The sequence below is a fragment of the Vicugna pacos genome, chromosome 7, assembly GCF_048564905.1.
Source record: "Vicugna pacos chromosome 7, VicPac4, whole genome shotgun sequence".
Taxonomy (NCBI): domain Eukaryota; kingdom Metazoa; phylum Chordata; class Mammalia; order Artiodactyla; family Camelidae; genus Vicugna; species Vicugna pacos.
In genome coordinates this window covers 58,382,014-58,403,824 of record NC_132993.1, presented here as the reverse complement: position 1 = coordinate 58,403,824, position 21,811 = coordinate 58,382,014, and the positions used below count along the sequence as shown (strand labels likewise).

At 38.2% G+C, this 21,811-nt stretch overlaps 2 protein-coding genes across 8 annotated transcripts in view; one reads left to right on the top strand and one right to left on the bottom strand.

The window, feature by feature from the left end:
- Positions 1-5,742: 5,742 nt before the first annotated feature.
- Positions 5,743-8,961, bottom strand: RPA3 (replication protein A3). Its single transcript, XM_006207602.4, has 4 exons — positions 8,829-8,961; positions 7,585-7,659; positions 6,673-6,781; positions 5,743-6,117 (listed from the first exon to the last, which is right to left on the bottom strand). The coding sequence occupies exons 1-4, from the start codon at positions 8,925-8,927 to the stop codon at positions 6,035-6,037; spliced, it is 366 nt and encodes a 121-aa protein (XP_006207664.1). The 5' UTR covers positions 8,928-8,961; the 3' UTR covers positions 5,743-6,034.
- Positions 8,881-21,811, top strand: part of UMAD1 (UBAP1-MVB12-associated (UMA) domain containing 1) — a 194,043-nt gene continuing 181,112 nt past the window's right edge. For 5 of the 7 annotated variants that reach the window (XM_015242020.3, XM_072964940.1, XM_072964945.1 and 2 more), the window contains exon 1: positions 9,149-9,319. Coding sequence is in view for 1 of the 7 variants with exons in the window: in XM_072964939.1 (XP_072821040.1) it covers positions 8,881-9,319 (439 nt within the window). In the remaining 6 variants the exon portion in view is untranslated. Of the gene's footprint in view, positions 9,320-21,811 lie in introns of all 7 variants that reach the window. The other 2 variants (XR_012074473.1, XM_072964939.1) reach the window with 1 other exon arrangement.

Sequence of the window (21,811 nt, the reverse complement as noted above, 5' to 3'; positions counted from 1 at the left end):
CATATGCTTTATTAGTACTTGAGATTTTGTATCATCTTTTTTTCGGAATGATAACCTGTAGTACCAGGATTATTTATTTTCTTTCAGCAAGAGATCAGAATCAAATTCCATGTGAATTAGATAAGGGAGGAAACCAGATTGGAGTTTCACTAAGTAGAACCTACAGAATTTGGTTGTTCTTAAATCACGGTGGATTTCTTTGAAACCTTAGACCAGTTAAATGTTGAATAGTTCTGAGCTGAGACATCTTTATGCTAAACTTCCATAGATTGAGATTTAGAGGGCAGAGGCTTTGTTATATGTATCTCTAGCAATTAGCCCAGGACTTGACACAAAGTATTTGTTGAATGACTTAATGTGTATTAAATTAATACCTTAAAAGACAATTTCAGTATTCTATAAATTTAGTAATACTGGTTTATCACTCAAAGCATTTCACTCACCGTATGAAGAGATGATTTCATAGTTGTTTTAACTTTGTCAGATGAGAATCAAAACAGTCATTTGAAAAACATCAGGACGATCACAACTGAAGACAACCATTTTGTAGCTCATCATCCCTCATGTTAGATTCTGTGTGAGATTCCTTTTAGGATTTAATATTAGGGAGAAGTTTGATTGTCCTGATGACTTCAAGGCTACTAAAATTCTATGGCCTATTGTTCCTTCCCTCCCTTTCCTAGTGTCCCAGGAATACCTGGAGGTAAATTGAAAGCCTAATTTTATTCCTGTTGAGTGTTTTCGTAGTTACCATCTCCTTTTTTGATGTGTTTTCCCTGTTTGTTTTTGTAGCCTAGTCCTTTTTAGAAATGTGTGATGTATGTTAGTAATGTCAGTGCTTTATCCTCGTTCATATTTTCAGTTGTTCTTTGAGCTTTCAACATCATTGACTACTCTTTGAAACTCTCTTTCTTTGCCTTTCACGTTATTCTTTCAGTGAATAAATGTCTATTGAGTGCTTACTAGGGTCAGGCACCCTTGGGGCCTCTCTCCTGACTCAGTCACTCTCCCACTGCTGTTCTATTCGTGCACAGTTCACCCCAGGTTCTGTCATTGGTCCTGTGGTTTTCTCCCTCCTATGCTGTCACCTGATTTAGGAACACAATCCTCACTTGAAACTCTGGGGGCTAGATGTGCTTCAGAATTCAGAATTTTTGGATTTTAGAAGTCATAGGGTGAATTTACCATGTCATGAAGCACCCTTCCCAGAAGGGCAGCACCCTCTAATCAAACATGTTAATATTTCTGCACTGAAGCACGAGTATTTATAAGAAGTGGGATAAAGACTATAAGTAGCTTCACTGCAATTCTTATCAGGTTTTGTTGCCAAATGAAATTTGCCCCAAATTTAGGAAAAATGGTTTTCAAACTGTGAGAGATTTTGAAATTGCAGATAAGGGATTGGTAGATTTCTTAAACTCTACTTTAAATATTTTAGGCAGGTTGACTCTCAAATCTCTGTCTAGTCCTGCATTTCCAAACATTTCTGGACATCTTCACTTTAGGGCCCATCAAATATTTCCAAGTTGTATTGAGGTGAATTTACTGCCTCCTCACCAGTTGACCTCATCCCTGGTTCTTACTCTCTTTAACTTCTAGCATCGTTGCTGAGTCCTGTGGAATCCGTTACAGTATTTTCTCAACTCCTGGCCTCCTATTCTCTGTCACCTACTGAAGTATGGTTCAGACCTTCATTACTTCTCTCAGCTTTGTGGCTTCTAAAACCAGGCTGGATGGATTAATTTATTCATACACTATGCTAGGCATTGGGAAATACCAGTAGGACAGGTTTTTCAACTAAAGGTTCTTCATCAATAAGGACCTCTTCTTAGTGGAGAAGACTAATTAGAGGCCTTGTTAAATAAATTAGGAAATGCTTAGTACAATGGATATTTTGCAACCATTAAAAAGGATGAGATACCTCAATTGCCAAGACTTACTAAAGGATAAAGGCATGTTGCAGAACAGTATATTGAGGGCCTATAGACAGTTTATGTAGAGAAAGTTCTAGAAAGCTGTTCACCAATCCATAGCAGTTTCTTTGCGGGGACACCAGGAAAAATTTCTGATTTTTTTTATGTTAAAGAATACATAAAAATTTTATATATATATATAAAATTTATATATATATAATATATATATCTGAAAATTATATATATAATATATATATCTGAAAATTATATATATATATATATATATATATATATATATATATATATATATATATATCTGAAAAGAAAGATTATGAGCAAGTTAAGTGTGATGAGAGGAATATAATATAAAGTACCTAACTCTGCTTGCCCGAGTTGGGGAAAGCTTAGAGATGTTTCCCTTTGGGCAACATTTCTGAAACAGACAGTCTAATCAGAGCAAACAGCAAATTTCAACAGCATCCAGACCTTAAATGGCCTTGTGTGTTCTGGCAATGGCAGGTCAGTGCTGGAGGGTAGTCTCAAGGGGAGAGTAGGATTTAGGACTGAGGTGAGATGTGGTCAGATTGTGAAGGATCTGAACTACTAATTAGAAATATAGACCTGATCTGTCACTGGGGGGCCTCTGAAGGTGGTGGGTTGTTTGTTTGTTTGTTTTGCATTTTTAAAATTCTGGAGTAATTTTAGATTTACAGAGAAGTTGCAAAGGTAGTAGGGTTTCTCCCCTCACCCACTTTATCTCTCTCTACATCACCCTACATTATCATGTTAACATTTGTCAAAACTAAGGAACCATCACTTGTATATTACTGTTAACTCCAGCCTTTATCCTATTTTACCTGTTTTACTATTCATGTCCTTTTTCTCCTCCACGAGCCAATCCATGATCCCACATCCCATTTAGTTGTCATGTCTCTTTAGTCTGTGCTCAATGAGATGCTGTCTTTCCTTATTTTCCATTACTTTGACAGTTTTGAGGGGTACTGATGGTTTGTAGAATGTCCTTCAGTTTGGGTATGTCTTGATATTTTCTCATGACTAGACTAGCTTTACGAGTTTTTGAAAAATACCACAGAGCTGAAGTACCTTTCTTATTACATGAGGGCACATAATATCCGCATGTCACCACTAGTGATATTGACCTTATCACTTCATTAAGGTAATATTGGCCAGGTTTCTCTACTGTAAGCTTCACAGGAAGTTTTCCCCTTTCCACACTTTTTTGGTTTTAAACTTTATAGTATGGTGATTATAACTGATGTTTATTGCAACTCTATTGGCTAGGTGAAGAGGCTGGAAACAGTAAGGCCAGTGATATAGATAGGGCTGTTGAATTGTTCAAGTGAGAGATGACAATTGTCTGAACTTATCATGGCAATGGCAGTGACAGGGGCTGGAGGTATTCAAGCTTTTCTGGCCAGAGGAGTGGCTTATAGTAGCTTTAAAAGAAACAAGACAAGTCAACATTAAAATTATAATGAGACTACTACCCCTTTACACCCACTAGGATAGCTATAATCAAAAAGTCAGATAATAAATGTTGTTGAGGTTGTGGAGAAATACTCTGATTTCCCAAACACTGCTGCTGGGAATGTAAAACAGTACAGCCACTTTGGAAAAGTTTGGCAGTTCCTCAAAAAGTTAAACATATTTACCATTTGAAGCAGCATTTCCACTCCTAGGTATATACCCAAAAGAAATAAAAACAGGTACACACAAAAACTTATACATGAATGTTCATAGTTCATTATAGCTAAGTGGTGGAAACAACCCAAATGTATAGTAACTGATGGAGAAACAAAATGTGATACATCCATACAATGAAATACATTTTGGCTATAAAAAGGGATGAAGCACTAATATATGGTACAACACAGATGAACCTTGAAGATACTATGCTAAATAAGTAAGTTAGTCACAAAAGACCATCTTTGATTCCATCTATATGAAACATCCAGAACAGGCAAATCTAGTGAGACAGAAAGTAGATTAGTTGCTTCTTAGGCCTAGGGAGTGAGTGGTGGTCGTGGTGGTGGTTAGGGATTGGGCCATGATAGGTAAATGGAACAGGGTTTTGTTGCAGGGTGACGAAAATGTTCTAAAATTGTGGTGATGGTTATACAACTCCATATACTGCAAGTCACTGAATTTCATACTTCAGATAGGATTATACATGTGAATTATACATATATCTTTAAAAAATCACCAAAATGTCAGGGAACACATGGCAGGGGCCTGCATCGGTTCAAACTGTATTCATTTGAGCTAAAGTGCTGGTGGGACATCCAGGTGCAGATGTTGAGCAGCTCAGAGGTGAGGCTGGGGCTAGAGAAATGGCACCATAAGTCATTAGTATAAAGGACTGACTTGACGAGAGCAAGGTACCCGTCATTTAGTTCCGTTTGCTAAACATAGTAGTTCAAGGGAAGGTTTCAAGCCGGGCACCTTTAACATTTAATAGGACTTAAATTTTCAGAGGTTAACACAATTGAGGCCTGCCCACTTCTTTGGCACTTGAGACAACACTTACTGACATTGGCTGATATTCCTCCTAAACCTAAGTTTCGACTGTCTTTACTTCCTGGAATAAGATGCTTTATTATGAGTGGCCGTGGCAGTGTTGCTAAGTAATCTGTAGAATATTTGGGGATGAAAGCTGAAATTGAAGATGCTATCAATTTAAAATAAATATCTTGGTATGATTTACAACTTAAATGGATTTAGAATTAGTTTATTTCCTCACTGAAGAGAATGGGTCAAGCCATAAAACTTGCGGGTATACAGGTCACCAGTGACTCTTTATTATTACCCTACACTTTCCACATCCCTGCCTGCCAGCCTCAGTGTCACTTGGTGATAGGAAGTACAAGTAAATAGGAATTTCATACTAAGGATAATGACAGTTGAAAAGAATTTAAAAAAAAATCAAAATGGTTCTGTCAACTGTTTTAATGATCGGGTATCCCTTATTTGGCCAAGTACATGCTCAGTTTTAAAATCCTGAGAAAGAGATGCCATGATGGTCAATTTTATGTGTTAACTTGATTGGGCTAAGGGATACCAAGGTAGGTGGTAAAACAATGTTACTGGGTATGTCTGTGAGGGCACTTCTGAAACAGACTGGCATCTAAATCAGTAGACTGAGTAAAGAAGATGGCCTTTGCCAAAGTAGGTGGGCATCATCCAATCCATTGCAAGCCCAAATAGAACAAAAAGGCAGAGGAAGGGCAAATTTGTTCTGTCTTCTTGAGCTGGGATGTTCATCTCCTGTTCTCAGACATTGGAGCTCCTGGTTCTTAGGTCTTCAGATTCTGGGACTTACACCAGTATCCTCCTAGTTCTCAGGTCTTTGACCTTGGACTGCAAGTTATACCATCAACTTCCCTGATTCTCAGGCCTTCAGACTTGCACTGTATTATACCACTGGCTTTCCTGGTTCTCCAGCTTGTACGTGGCAGATCGTGGGGCTTCTCAGCCTCAATAACCATGTAAGCCAATTTGCATTAACAGTCTTTTTATGTATCCATATATATTCTATTGGTTCTGATTCTCTGGAGAGCACTAATATAGGTAGTCACAAATTACAGAAGATGGAAGATTCTGTTTGCTATTTTAATAAATCAAAACCATTCTTTCATAGTGTCAGGGAAGGAAGTAACGGTGTGGTTCATGAGGTAGGAAGTAAATTCTTATGACAGTTGGTTCAGGGTTTCATCTGTTAGGTCTAAGTCTTGACCTTATAGCTATGAAATTCCAAGTTTGTGCTTGAATAGATGACTAAAAGAATAAGAATGAAGTGATCAACAGTATGTACCATTTAAACTTTATTAATAAAACAGAAAACTAAACTCAGCCAACTGCTTTGTTCTTGTATCTAATCCGACCATATGCCAGGAACTGTCAATAAACCAGTTCCATCAAAAATGGCATACTGGAAAAAAAAAATGGCATACTGGAATATCTAAAAGTGCTAGGTAAATGAAATTACCAAGAAAACAAATTAAGTATTAAAAAACCACAGGAATCTCTCCCTCAAATACCAGGGGCCTCTTCAAATAGTCTTCAGTGCAGCTCATTTGCCAATTCCAAAAATTTCATCAAATTCAATCATACTGCACAACCCCCAAAGGAAAGAATTGTGGGAACTCATGAGTAATTTTCACAGCTTCATTGTAAAGTCCAAGATCTGAAAGAAACATTTTTGGAAACATTTAATCTACAGTGGAAAGTTGTTACAGGAATTATTATCTAAAAGAGTTGTTTCTCTTTTCTCTCCCTTTGAGAAGTCAACTTATTTTTACAATCCACCTTCTAAAAGTGAGATAGGGATTATCATATTTATTTAACTGTGGCTCTAAAAAATGAAAGACATAGGGTATAGGAGACCATTCATTTTGACATTCATGGTAAGGGAGCAGTTCTTGCCTGGTTGTGTTTTAGGTGTTCTGCATTATTTGGTACTTTCAATTGGTGTATTAAAATCAAGCAAAAAACTATTAACATTATCTTTGTTTACCCTACTTTAACTTCTCTTACCACAAATATTAATTTTTGCTGAGTTTCCTACATACACAAGCACTACTTAGAAGTAGGCCAAAATGTCCTCCCATTTTCCTTTGGGATCAGAAAATTCTATAGAAATTGAAAACATAGCAGGATTGAGACTCAAGACCAAGACATAGCAAGTTAAAATAAAATTGTTTTCCTACTAATTACATGAATTACAGAATGCCTTATTTACCAAAAGGATGGTTATCTTCTTTAAACTGGACATAAGATGCACACATAATGGTTGCCCTGGGTGTTACTTTTCCAACCACTTCCACGATTCCAGAGATTTCTTCGTCAAGCTAACATGAAGAACAAAATGACAACTCAGTGTTATCACATTTTCAGTTGATAATTAACTTGGAAAATTGTTCAACAGTTTACAAATCTTTCATTTCATGTGACAAAATAATTTTAAACTTTATCAATGCAAAAATGAAACTGTAAATTGTTAAAAATGTTTGAGTACTTACTGTCAGCTTATCACCAGTCCTGTTACCTTTAGCAGTGACTTCAGGTCCAAAAATACAGCTAAATGTTTAAGTTCAAGACAAAATCACTTAAATATACTGCTAATGTCCAGCATTTCCACAAGGAGTAATTGTTTAAAAGGATCCACTGAAATAAACCTTTTATTATCTACATCTTGTACAGTGTGTTCTGTGTGCATTAACCAAACAGCACACAGATCTGTCTTCATAAAAGACCAAGAAAATGTTTTTAAGTACAATAAATATAAACTGTAAAAACAAAGGGACAACTGAAAATAAATGTAAACAAAAATAGAAAACACAATTTAAAAAATGTAAAACTCTTGAAGGAAAAAGTGATTTAAACAAAATTTTTCTTACGTGATTTTCCAGTCTTTCATAAAGAATGAGAATTGTCATCCAACATTTAACGGATGTATTAAAAACTCACAGTCCAAAAAAATCATTGGTTAGAAATGTAAAGAGAAATAAGAGGAGGACAAAAATTTGATTTTAGAGACAGAAAAGTCTGATAAACTGGACCTTTATACATCCACTCCCAAGAATCAGAAACATCAGCCAAAATAAGATGAAAAATTACCTATAATATACATAGAATTAATACTTAAACATACAGGCTCCATCAACTCAATGGTTCCATTTTTTCCTTCTCCATCTGAAAGAATAAACATTTTTCCAGTGGGATGAATCTAAAAAAGAAACATATGATTAAAAAAAAAAACCTCCACATAAACAAACTCTTTAAAATTAAAAGTTTGACAAAGGATGAGCAGACTGACCCAAACTTACTGTGCACAAAGCAGTTGTTTTTGAACAGTTTAACTGGTTCATATTATCTTGTGTTACCATACCTGGTCAAATGATGCCCACAGTTAAATTTGAATTTCAGATAAACAGTACCTTTTTAAGCACAAATATGTTTTGTATTTTTATTTGGTAAATCTGGCAACCCTATGCTAAGGATAAGTTAAAGAGGGTCCCTACTATCTAAAAGTGAGATCTACTGGCACCTGTGATTTAAATAGTACATATCTCACAGAAGGTATACTTTTAAAAATAAGGTCTGAGGAAGTAGAGAGAACTGGTTGTCAGAAGACCTGGCTCTTACTCCTGGGAGACAGCTGCAAAGGGTGCAGTCAGATCTGGTTTGAATGCCAGCTTTGCAACTTGCTGTGGCTTTGAGCATTTTTTAACCATACACCACTCCTACTCAGTTTCTCTACCTATGAAGTGGGAAAACACCCATCTCAAGAAGCAGATGTGAAATAAACTACTAAAAAAGCTCTTTATATAAAGTTTTCTTTTCCTGTTTTCTCGGTTTCCAGAATCCAAGACATGGGGCCTGTTTCTACCAGTAAGATGGGGGCCTCCGCTATGAAAACAGGGTAAGATAACAATGCAAAGTATCAGGAAAGGACAATCAAAGAATGTTTCATAGGAAAGCTTCTTGAGAAAACGAGATTTGAGAAAAGAGGAATTTGCATAGAAGAAGGAAACAAGAAAATCAGACTAGTTGTCAAATCTGACTAAAAAAAAAAAATCAGTAGATGTGGGCATTGTGTCTATAATGACTTCATTTTGGTAAATACAAACCGAATGAGGGTGGGGGCGCTAGAATTTAGAACGAAGAACATTCGAAAACTTCGCGATTCCGCGCCTTAAAAGAAGCGCCAAAATAGGGCTGCAGCGGCTAAAAAGTGTGCAAAAAGTTCCCTTGTGAGAAATCGAGCAATCGGGAGCGCAGTGATGCTATAAGACTTTCTGTCTTCCCTCATCCTCCGTTACCCACCCTAGGCCGCCACCCCGACCGTCAAGGGGTCCCTCCCCCCAGGCAGCCCAAGACGGAGAGCGCGCGCACCTTTTCCAGCCTCCCCACGAAGCAGACGGGCTTGTCGATGAACTGAGCTAGCATGCTGGCGTTGATGCGCGACTTGGGCAACTCCATCACGTCCGCCATGTTCGCGACGCTAGGCCGGCAGCCGGCGGGAAACAAGCTGACAACTGAAACAGTGCGCCCCGAGGACGTCTCCGGGGCGGATTTCCCGGGCACCAATCGGCGGAGACCAGCCTCTCGCTCCGCCAATCAAACGAGCGGAAATCTCGATCCAATCCCGAAAGCGAAGGAAAAGGCGAGGATGCGTCCGGAAGTGGAGAACAGCTGCTTAGTGACGCTGGGCGTCCCGGAACTTACCCCGGCCCTCCGCGTAGGGGCAGCGGAGGCGGGGCTTGGGTGGGGCGGGGCGTTAGGCTCCCTCCAGCCATTTAAGTCCTCCGGCCTCCACTTAACCCCGGAAGCAGGGTGTCGGGATCCGGTGCGGGTGCTGCGGGGAACTGCGGCGCGAGCTTCAGGTACCTCTTCTCGCGGGAGTCCCTGCAGCCTTACGGTTCCCCTTTCTACCCCACCGACCCATGCCGAAGAGAGGCGGGAGTCGGTGCCTGTCCCCTCTTGGCTTTCTCTGTGGTGCGCCACCCGCTGTCCGGGTTAACCCGTCTCCCTTCCCGGTTGTGCGTGGGTAGCGCGGATTCTTGCTGAATGAAATCTAGGGTTCCGAGGTTTTTTTGTGTTTTTGGTGGGTTTTTTTGTTTGACACCTGCCCTCCTGTAGATGGGAAGTTGGGTCTCCAATGATTTTCGTCTCCCTGTCCAGTTCTTCCTGCTCGGTGGTTGGGGGTCGGTGATTTACCGCCGAAGCAGCGTCACTTTCTATCATTATTTTCCCCACCTGTGAGCACAGGTGCTTACCCGAAGCCTTTAAAAGCCTTTCTAGCTCCGATATTCTGGCCACACTGTAGAGGTGCAGGTTTTCTCACTTTAATGTTAGCAACGAATTGAAGCATTTGGGAGTGGGTGGAGGAAAAACCACTGGACTAGGAGAGATGAATTTAAATAGCTTGTTAGATCCTGAGCAGGTGCGCCTCTTTCTGAGATATAATTTCCCTATCCACAAAATGAGGGGGTTAGATAACTGAATGTTTTGAAAGGTCCCAGCTGACTTAAGTTTTGTTCATATGATTTGCGAACTCCTCCTTAACACCCCAGTTATCTTTCCTGTGTTGCTTTTCACACCCCAGGACTCTGGAGGGGAAATTAGGTGTGGAAGATAACCTGTTTCAAGGAAACTTGGGGAGGATTCTTGAATCTGTTGCTGGCTCATGTGGCTGCTGATTTTTCGGAGCGTTTTCTGCTGGGATTTGATACCTGCCTTGCTAGGAATATTCCAGAATGAATGCTCATAAAAATACCTGCAAATGGTGTTGCGGAAATGAGAGGAAAAAAAAAACTTGTATTAGAATATTATTGTTTTTTTGGAAACTGAGTCCGTGAAATTTTCCTGAAGCCATTCAAGTACCTAGCTGGAGTCTCTCTTAACGGGAAAAGGGAAGTAAGAATTACCTTGGTTCTTAGTCACCTGAAAAATAAGTGATGAGAGACAAAAAGCGTGATATAAGCAAGATTTTCATTAGTGAAGTAAAAGGTAAGATAGTACACTCCCGAGAACTGGGAGCGGGGCAATTCCAAAGAGGAAAAATGGCGCTGTTCCTGTTTTTCCATCTTATATCCTGTCCAAGGGTGTTTTTTGTGCTTGATTGACAACTCAGGCCTGAGTTCTGGTTGACTGACAGCTCAGGTTCCTTGTGTTCTGGGATGTTCTTTTCTCCTTCCTTTCCCCCGGCCCAGAGCTCATTTCTGTCTAAGCTATCTAACATCTCCTGTTTTGTCCCACAGTTGCCTTAAGCTCAAAGATCCTTTTTGACACATCAGACTGCAACTTAAAGCAATTTGAGATGGAGACCTGATGTACCGTTTAAATGATAGTTCGCCTTTCTCGATGTTTACTTAGCACTTAATATATTCGCCTTTTAATTTTTCTGTCGCTAAAACAAATTTAAAGGATTTCGTTAACATCTGCAGGGTGCCTGTTGGTGCAAATCAGTAGAGTCTATTTTGTATTGCTGCGCAAAGCCTTCACATCTTTTGCACGTGAGTGTTGTTTGGAAAACAAGTTGATTGCATTGGATAAGATAGCGTATGCATGAGTACTTTTAATAGCAGTTTTTAAAAGAGCAGCCCTTAAAGTACCGGATGCTAATAGCACTGTTTTATTACAATTAAAAGACCACTTTTACCTACCAGCCGCATTTTTTTTCAACAGGGAGATGAGCAAAAAGATTATTTAAAGCAGCTTTTTGGATATTTTTCGAGTACTTAAAATTTATTGTGTAATGTATAATGCATAGAAAAGAGTGTCTATAGCTGATAGAGTTTCCAGAGAAATGAAATGAACCCATGTGGGCCTTTCATTCAGTTTAAGAAATGGGATTTTATCAGTTGGTACTTGGCACTTCCTAAGTTAAGTCCTCCTCCCTACCAGCCAGAAATAAACACTACCCTGAATTTTGTGTTAAGCACCCTAAGCTTTTCTGTATAGTTTTATCACACATGTAACCATTCCCAATGGTGTGTTGTTTAATTTTGCCAATTTTGACCTTTCAGTAAACGGAATCATGCTATACAAATCTGACTTGTTTTGCTCGTTTTTGAGATTAATTCACGTTATCACATGAAGGTGGAGTTCATTCTTCTCACTCTGCTGTTTCACTTTGTTATTGACTGACATTTTGATTGTTTGGCAGGTTTCTTAAATTGCATACCGGGCTGCTATGAATATTCTTGTATCTATTTGCTGGTGCACTTGTGTAAAGGTACAGCAGGAGAATTGCTGGAACATACGGTGTGCATCTTCAGCTTTACTAGTAAAACCAAATATTTTCCTAGAGTAGTAGTACCAGTTTATCCTCCTGTCAGGAGTGTAGGAGAGTTCCAGGCGATCCACGTTTTTGGCAACTCTTAAAATTCTTTCCCCTAATCTGACAGATATGAAGTGGTTTCATGTTGTGGTCTTAATTTGCTGTCCCTGATTACTAATAAGGTTGAACAACTTTTCAAATATTTATTGGCCTTTATATTTACCATTTTTGTTTCTTGCTGATTTTAATTTTCTTACTGGTTTTTGAGAATTTTTGGTGTTAAAAACTGGATAGTTATACTACATTTCCCAGTGTTTGGCCCATCTTTCTATTCTTTCATTGGAGAGAGCTCCTACTTTTAACGTTGTTAAATTGTTTTCCCCTTAAGTTTAATGTAGTTGAAAAAGTCAATTAAAAATTTCATTTAAGAATCCTTTCTTAAAACACGCTGTTAAAGATATTCTATATTTTAAAAAATTTTGATAGTTTTGTCTTTCATATTTGAAAGTATTCCATCATTTAGAATTGCATATGTTGTCAGATAGGTATCCAATTTCTTTGTTTTGTTTTGTTTTCTTTTCTTTTCAATTATCCCAGCATCATTGATTATATCACCTTTTGCCATCTTTCTGATCTTCAGTGCCATCTTAAGTTTACATTAGACGTGTGGGTCTGTTCCTGGTCTCTCAGTTCCATTCCATCAGTCTATTTTTCTGTCCCTGCAGCAGTGCCCACTCTCTTAAAAACTGTGGCCTTATGATAACTTTTGATGTCTGGTGGGGCAAGGCCTTCTACCTTGCTGTGTTCTTTAGGAATATCTTGGATTTTCTTGGCTCTTTGCTGCTCCATGTAAAGTTTAGCTTGCCAAGTTCCCTGGAAACAGTTCCCACTATATTGGAATTTGATCACAATTATATTGAACCCTTGGATTGATTTTAGGAGATGTAACATCTTAATTTAAACAACTTTTACTATCCTTGAGCAATTTTGGTCCTCTTAAAATCTTTCAAAAAGTTTCATAATTTTCTACATAAGAGTTTTGACTGTTAGATTAGCTTTATTCCTAAGTACCTTGTCTTGGTTGCTATTATAAATGGTCTTTTAAAAAGTTAAAGATTTTTAATTGATCATTGCTGGTATGTAGAAATGCATCTGACTTTTTTTCAGGCTGTCCTGCTAACTTATTTCTAGTAATTTTCTATAAAATTCTTTTGGGTTTTCTATTCATATGTGAATAATTATGGTCTTGTTTTAACAATTCTTACATATTTTATTTTTCTTGCCTTTTGTCCAGGTTAGGGCTTCTAGAACCATTTTGAATAGAAACGGTGTTTCAGTTAAGACGGGGTTTGAATGCATAAGTAAGTGTCTTCAGTACACAAAAGCTTAGTTTCACAGGGCGATGGGAGTCCAGAGGCGTGCAATCAGCACGCAGCTGTGTGGTGGTGCCCCGAAGACATTAAGGACTTGGGTTCTTACCTTCCTCATCTTCTATGCTCAGTATCTGGTTCCATCCTTAAGGTCACTTGACAGACCCGGGTAGGTGGCAAGAGCCAAGCCCCCGTTCCAGGCAACAAAGAAGTGGGCAGACAAAAAGGTCTACCTTTGTGGGACTCAGCTCCTTTTAAGGACCTCTCCTCGAAGTTCTTCACAACTTAAAAGTTCTAATTCTTAGGTTAAGGACTTTCCCTTCAGTGACTAGTTTGATAAGAATTTTAACTGAGTGGTTATGGAATTTGATCAGGTGCATCTTTTTGCCTTGACATGATTGGAATGAATATATTTTTCCATGTTGAACCACACTCACATTCCTGGGAGAAACACAACTTGGTTATGATATATTATCTTTAATTCTGTATTCCTGGGTTTGTTTTGGTATTGTTTTGTTCAGGACTTTTATGTTCATGTTCATGAGTGAGATTGCCCTGTAATTTTTCTTTCTTGTATAGTCTTCATCAGATTTTGGTATTACTAGCGTTATAGTAATCACAAGAAATGAGTTGTAGAGTGTTTTCTCTATTCTCTAGGATTCTGTGTAAAATTGGAAATATCTATTCATTGACTGGTAGAACTCTCCTGTAAATCATTCTGGGTCTGGTATAGTTACCTATACCTCCTGCTTTAGGTATATCCCACAAGTTTTCGTAAGTAGATGTTCCTCATCAAGTTCTAAATATTTAGTGTCCAGTGTTTATTCTTTGATTCAAGAGTTGTTTTGTGTCTAAATAAATAGGTTTTATTTATTAAAGTTGATTTGGTGTTAATTTCTAATGTAATTACATTATCGAATGGTATGGTCTGACACTAACTCTGAAGGTATGAGACTTGCTTAAAGACTTACCAAGTACATGGACAGTTTCTGTAAATGTTTGATGTATTCTTGGGAAAAGTTGTATTTTCTAGGTATTGGATCAAGCTTGTTAATTGCAGCATTCAGCTATTTATATTTTCTTATCTTTTGTCTGATTAATGTCTCAATTACAGAAATAATTGCAAATGGTAGCAGTTCCTCGAACATCTGATGACTTGTGCTATATATTTTTGAAGCTTTGTTTTTCAGTACATACAAGATGAAGATTGTGAAGCAACATGGTGCAGTGAAGTAGTGACTGTCTCAAATCATTCTTTTTGTCTGAAAGTTAATTTTGTCAGCTACTATCTTAAAGATAATTTTGTCAGCTATAAACACACCAGTTTTCTTTCTGATGAAATTTGTTTGCTGTCTGTTTTTCCTTCCTGTACTTCACCTAATGGAGGCAAGACCCATGAGCTTGGATGCTTGTTTTCTTCTCTTTGGTGGCTTATCAGAGAGCTGACTTGGTGGGTCTCAGCTGAAGGGAAAAACAGGCTGTTCCTATTCTGTGGGCTCCTGCAGCTCCTTCCCAACAAGGTGCTTCTTGAACCAATAGGCTTCATGGTGATAGAATTGCCGACATGTCTGGAGGCTGGATTTGTTTTCAATTGAAGTATAGTTAATTTACAATATTGTGTTAGTTTCAGGTGTATGGCAAAGTGATTCAGTTATATTTTTTCAGATTATATTCCATTATAGGTTATTACAAGATATTGAACATAATTCCTAGTGCTGTATAGTTGCTTATCTGTTTGTTTTGTATTGTTGCTTATCTGTTTTATGTATAGTAGTTTGTATCTGTTAATCCCATTCTCCTAATTTGTCCCTCCTTCCCGCTGCCCCCACTTTTGTAACCGTAAGTTTGTTTTCTACACCTGTGAGTCTTTCTGTTTTGCATGTAGATTCATTTATATTATCTTTTGGATTCCCCATGTAAGTGATATCATATGATACTTGTCTTTGTCTGTCTGACTTACTTCATTAAGTATAACACTTTCTGGATCTATGCATGTTGCCGCAGATAGCAATATTTTATTCTTTTTTATGGCTGAGTAATAGTCCTGTGTGTGTATCACACACACACATACATACATATACACACATACATACACACCACCTCTTAAGCCAATTGTCTGTTGATTGGCACTTGGGTTGTTTCCATGTCTTTACTATTGTAAATAGTGTTGCTATGAATACTGGGGTGCATGTATCTTTTCGAATTAGAGTTTTCATCTTTTCTGGTTATATACCCAGGAGTGGGATTGCTGGATCATATGGTAACTCTATTTTCAGTTTGTTAAGGAATCTCCATACTGTCCTCCGCAGTGGCTGCACCAATTTACATTCCCATCCATAGTGTAGGAGGGTTCCTTTTTCTCCACACCCTCTCCAGCATTTGTTGTTTGTAGACCTTTTAATGATGGCCATTCTGACTGGAGTTAGGTGATTCCTTATTGCAATTTTGATTTGCATTTTCCTAATAATCAGTGATTCTGAGCATCTTTTCGTGTGCCCGTTGGCCATCTGGATATCTTCATTGGAGAAATGTTTTTAGGTCTTCTGCCCATTTTTCTATTTAGTTGCTTGTTTTTTTGTTTTTTTTTTTTTTGATATTAAGCTGTACGAGCTGTTTGTATGTTTTGGAAATTAGTCCTTTGTTGGTTGCATCATTTGCAAATATTTTCTTTCATTCTGTAGGTTGTCTTTTTGTTTTGTTTGTGGTTTCCTTAGCTTTGCAAAGGTTTTTAAGTTTAATTAGGTCCCATTTGTTTATTTTTGTTTTTATTTCTATTACTCTAGGAGCTGGTTTGAAAAAAATATTGCTGCAATTTATGTCAAAGAGTGTTCTGCCTATGTTTTCCTCTAGGAGTTTTATAGTATCCAGTCTTACATTTAGGTCTTTAATCCATTCTGAGTTTATCTTTGTTTATGGTGTTAGAGAATGCTCTAATTTCGTTCTTCTATAGGTAGCTGTCCAGTTTTTCCAGCACCACTTTTTTTTCTTTATTGTATATTCTAGCCTGCTTTATAGATTAATTGACTGTAAGTGTGTGGGTTTATCTCTGTACTTTCTATCCTGTTCCATTGATCTATGTGTCTGTCTTTGTGTCAGTACCATACTGTTGTGATTACTGTAGCTTTGTAATACAGTCTGAAGTCAGGGAGCGTAATTCCCCCAGCTCCATTCTTCTTTCTCAAGATTGTTTTGACAATTCAGGGTCTTTTGTGTTTCCATACAAATTTTAACATTTTTTGTTCCAGTTCTTTGAAAAGTTGGTAATTTGATAGGTATTGCATTGAATCTGTATGTTGCCTTGTGTAGTGTGGCCATTTTAACCAGTGTACTCATTCTTTATGCAGTTGTGACTCATTTGCTCTAATTGCAATACTATTTTTATTTATTTGTTCCTAGAAGTTTTGTTCAGTTCTTTTTACAAATCGTAGTAGTTGTTATTGATGCTCTTTTGTCATAGTTTCAGGTCTCCCTTTATTTATTCATATATTACAGAATATAAAGTAAGTCTGTTTACAGTCTGGTTTTGATACCCACAGTCTTTATGGCTGTGATTTTTTTGATTCTTTGGATTTTTTTCTTGCTGTGGCTTATTTATTTCTTATAGTATTTTTTGATTTTGAATTCATATTTCTTGGAACTTTTTTGTTGATTTCTTTGAATTTTAGTTTGAGGGTAAATTGCTTCAGAGGAAATTTGTGTTTCCTTCTTCCAGAGATGTTTGGGCCCCATGCTTTGTCCTTGTTCCCTGTGAGACATGGACAAACCCAGGTTTTTAGTCATTGGAATTAAAACCCAGTTTTTTAGTCATTGGAAATCAGCAATGGTCACAGGCAAAATGTTAGCTGTAGTATGTGTATATACCCTTGTGGATTTATGGATTCTAGTCTTTTCTGACTCCTACAGAATTTCTTTATTCTTTTATTGGTTTAGCTGTATGTTAAAAAAATACATATTTATATTTAGGACATTACCACAAATACTCTTTGAGAGAGTCAGTGCAGAAATTCTGCTAGTTGTTGAGGTAACAAGGCCTTGGTGAAGGTATAGTAGGTGCAGGGTAGTAGCAGGAATTCAGGGTAAAGCTAAGTAGAGACCAGAACTTGGAATGTCTTCCTCATTTCCCTTGCTAAGGAGTTTAGCTTAATATTGATGCTGGAGGAGAGTGTTAGGTAGGGACTAAAATGATCAGTTTGACATTTTAGGTTGAGTATTTTGGTTTCAGAATAAAGAATGGCTTGGAATAGCCTAATCAAGGAGTTTTTATTACGAGTAACATGACCCCTTTTAACTATTTAAATTTTTTTTTGATTGCGGTAAAATGTACATAACCAGATTTGCCATTTTAACCATTTTTTATTGGATGCCTCAGTGGCATTTAGTACATTCACATTGTTGTGCAACCATCACTGCCATCTGTCTGCAGAATTTTGTCATCACCACATAGTGAAACTCTGAGCCCATTAAATAGTCTGTGAATCTGACCACTTTAGGTACCTTATATAAGTAGAATCATAGAATATTTGCCCTTTTCTATCTGGCTTAATTCACTTAGCATAATGTCTTCAGGGTTCTTCCAAGTTGTAGCATGTATCAGAATTTCATTCCTTTTTAATGCTGGGTGATACTCCATTGTATGTATTAAATACCACATTTTTTCTATCCATTCTTCAATTCGGGTACATTTGGGTTGTTTCCCCCTTCCAGCTTAAACTTTTAAGTCAAAAGGAAACTGATGAGAACCATTTTGGGCTAGCCTGAATAGCCTAAGGTTTATTAACCTCATGGCTCACACTGGGGCCATGAGTGGGAAAGCTTTCAGAATCCAAGTTGTCTTCTGTCTCTTTTGAGGTCACTTTCTCTTCAGCAGAGCAATTGTTGCTTTATTGTTTATATAGACATACATGGTTACCCCAACAATTTGTGACCAGCTCTTGGGAGAATCTAATTTGCTAGCTCTAGTCACTTGACCGTACAGCTTCCAAAAAGCTACGGTGTTGAAGGAGACTTGAGGAGGACTGGGTATATACATGGCTACTGGGAGTCCACTATGTTGGAGAGATACCCAAGGGGGTTGTAGTAATCTATACTGGAGATTCTGATAAGCTGAACTCAAGCAGTGGCGGTGAGAATAGAGAGAAGCCAAAAGTTTGATGGGGTATCTTGAGTTACTGGACCTCATGGTTGGTGGACAGTGGGTAAAAGGGAGAGGGTGAAATCCAGGTAACTCTTAGGTTCTGTTTCTAGTGGCTCTTGGGACTGTCTTGCTTTTTTCCAAGGCGGAGAGTAGAGTAGGAACACGTGTGCTGGGAAGATACCTCAGGCTTGGACACTGAAGCAGTACAGCTCAGAGTGAAGCATGCAGACTTCAGAGCAGGCAGGCCTAGGTTAAATCTTGGTACTTTTGCTTTTACTTTCACTTTCACTTGATCCTTTTCACTTTCACTTTGGACAAATAATTCATCCTGTCAGAGCTGCAGTTTCTGTATTAACATGGGAGAAGATAAAGCTTCATGGGGTTATTGTAAGCATTAAATTCAACTGCGTAGGTAAAGCCCTGAGCACAGTGCCTTGTTACACTAAGAACTTAAATAATAAATTGTAACTTATAGCTGTTAATAGCCTTTCCAAATTGTCCTTAAGTATCTACTGGACATCTTAGTGATGATGAATGGTAAGATAGTGAAGGGGGAAGAAGAATGGAAGTGTGTGGGCTTGTCTGAAAGCCGAGATCCTGGACCATCTGCGAGATGGTATGTTTTGCCCAGCTCAACATCAGCAGCCCGGATGTAAGAGATCATATCCTCTTCCAACCATTTGAGGGTTACCGAGATGTTTTCTATGCTTTTCAACAGTTTCTTGTGGGAAAGTATCATCAGAGAGATATGCTTCCTCTCAGTCTTTGGTCTATATTTTCCTTCCTTATGTTGATTTCGTTTAAGCAAAGATTGGATGAGTGAGATTACTTTCGTCTCCCTCACTGAACTTTGTATTGCAGGCAGCATCTCGTTTCTGTGTCTAGCCCTGGAAGAGAGGCTACACAGGTTCCTTGGCTCCTTCAGTTCCCAGTGCCTAGCAGACATTCACTGTGCATGGATCTGCCAGGCTGAGAGCGAGTCTTCCCTGATTCAGACTGTGGAGGTCTCTGAATGGCTTAGAGAATTAGGAGCGGTTTGTAATTCTTTGAACATGAAAATGGACCTCTTTCCTGTGTTCTGTTTGTGGAGTTTTTTTCTGTCGGGGACCCTGTTTTACAAAGTTTTCCTTGGGCGGTTACAAACCATTGCCCTCCTTACTCTTCCCTGTTGCTTGCCCAGACCAAAGAATATCATCTCCTGATGGAGATGGAAGATTTCCTGGGAGAGGGATTGGTAAGGGAGGGAATCTAATTCTGCTGGACTTTAGAAAGAATACCCATGCTGGGGATGTCTGGCAGCCTATTTCTTCTAGTAGGTACAGCTCCTATATTTCAGAATTAAGTTCAGGCAATGAGAATGGATGAAATAGTTTCTCCATCTTTGTGGTTCACTCTCCTGTTGTAGTTTGCTTGTCTATTCACTTCATTCATTCATTCCTTGGATAGGATCTCAGAAGATGTAGTGTGTGGTGGAGAGTACAGTAATGAACTCTTGGTCAGTTGTACTTGGTCAGTCCCCAATGATTGTGCAGTTCATGGGTATTTGACTCAGACTTTGGCATCTGGTTGATAGAGCTGTTGTCAGTTTTTGTCTTATGTTTCTTTATGTGTATTTAGATGAAAAATCAAGAGGAGATAAAATAACTTTCTTGTTTACTTATGAATCTGAAGCAAGTCTTCAGACAGATAGCAATACTTGACTAGACTGTTAGCAACTTGTTAGCCACTTTCTTGGCTGGAGCTGGTTTTACACAGGACACAGCACCATGCTCTGTGGCCACTGGCCTTGGGAGAGGTGGTAGAGAGGCAGGCCAAAATACAACAGATAGATTGGGTAGTTCCTTGAATTTGGAGAAAGTACCATGTTTGGTTTTGTTTCTCTAGGGCCTAGCTCTGTTCCTGGCCAGTATTTGGTCTTCAGCATGTTGGCTGAATGTATTAAAAAGTGAACAAATGACTGAATTTTTCAAGTTTGTTTTTATTTGGGGAGGAAATAAAGACTTGATGATATAGTTCGATTGTATTGAAATTCACATGATGTAGATTTTTAGTGGGCAACTGGGGAGTGAGTCCTTTTGGAAGTTGTATGAGATGGTTCCTGTTGTGTATTAGATGTATTTAAGTGAGCAAATAGAGAAATTTAAAGACCACATTGAATAATGATTTACTTTATTTTGTCTTCATTCTAGGTCTCCTATGCTATAGAGAGTTGTAAAGAGGTACGACCTCATATTGGTCTACTTCATTCTCTTAGGACTTTGAAATCACCTAAGGTATTTGTTTCATGTGAAGAGATGCTTTTTGTTAGTTGTCTGCAGTCCTTTTCAGGGTGTCTTTTCACTCTAGACTTGCAACATTGAATGTCATGGGTAGAAATTAGTATTGTATTGGAGAGTGTTTATTTAAGCCAAAGTCAAAATATCTTTTTGTGTGTGTGTCAGTTATGTAGAACTATGCCTGTAATTTTTCTAAAACATAAACATACATCATTGTATCACTAATTTGGAAGAGCTGGGATAACATTAAAGCCTCTAAAATTACATTCTTGGTCAATGAATGAGACCCAAATGGTATAAACTGTAAGTACAGTTTGTTACAAGCTCTCAAAAAGTAGCAACTTTATTTTCTAAATTTCTGTATCTCCTCTCACTGTTTAGCATTACTCTTTAGAAAAAAAAGTTTGGTTTTTGTATGTCCTGTATTATAAAGAGGCAAGTTTTTGTTTGTTGTAGTCAAAAAAGCAGTCAGCTTTTATCACTGCCAGGCTACCATTCTTGATTCTGAAAACAACAGGGCAGTTAATTAAAAGGAAAACAACTCCCCCAAAACCCCAAATCCAGCAACAGCAACAAAACTGCACAAAACTGCCCTGGTGATTCTAAGGAGACTTTGAGGGGTGATATTTACAGAGCAATGGAGGAGAGTAAAATTGTATGAGGTCTGTTGGACCTTAGTGAGATTATAAGAATGGAAAAGGGATTGGAGAAGAAGGAGGGTTCTGTTCTGAAATTTTCTTGGGCCAACTTGTGACCTTTCAAGATAACTTTATCATGTGGTTGAAAAGCAGCTCTGCTAGAGAAAATTCCAGAAAATTAGTAACTCCAGCTTTGTAATATTTCCATGATAGCAGGTTATTATAGTGGCAGCTAAGACTGCAGACAGTTCCTGGTGCTAGGTACCTTGCATGGGGATGAAGAATAGCTGGCAGTTGAGATGATCAAATGAAACCCCCGAAGCTGCTCCTCTCCCTGGCAGAGAAAGCCAACTGGTAAAAACCATCAGGCCATGGTGGTGAACTAGCCCACACCCCTCTTACCTCCAGTACTCTTTTAATCTAGGACTTCCTGTATTGTATTTAAATGTTTCATGTTTGAATCCTACGTGTCCCATTTCTAAAAAGCTTTTCCCACTTTGAATTTAATATAAAGTAAAATAGGAAAAGAATTTAAACTGTAAGGATTAAGAAAAAACTGTAAAGTCAAGAAAAAAAAATTCCAGCTTGGCCCCTGTTGAAATGTATACTGTGAAGTTCTCTGAGGCTCCTTTGCACTCTTCAAGAACCCGCCCTGGCCTGGTGCTTTATAATCAA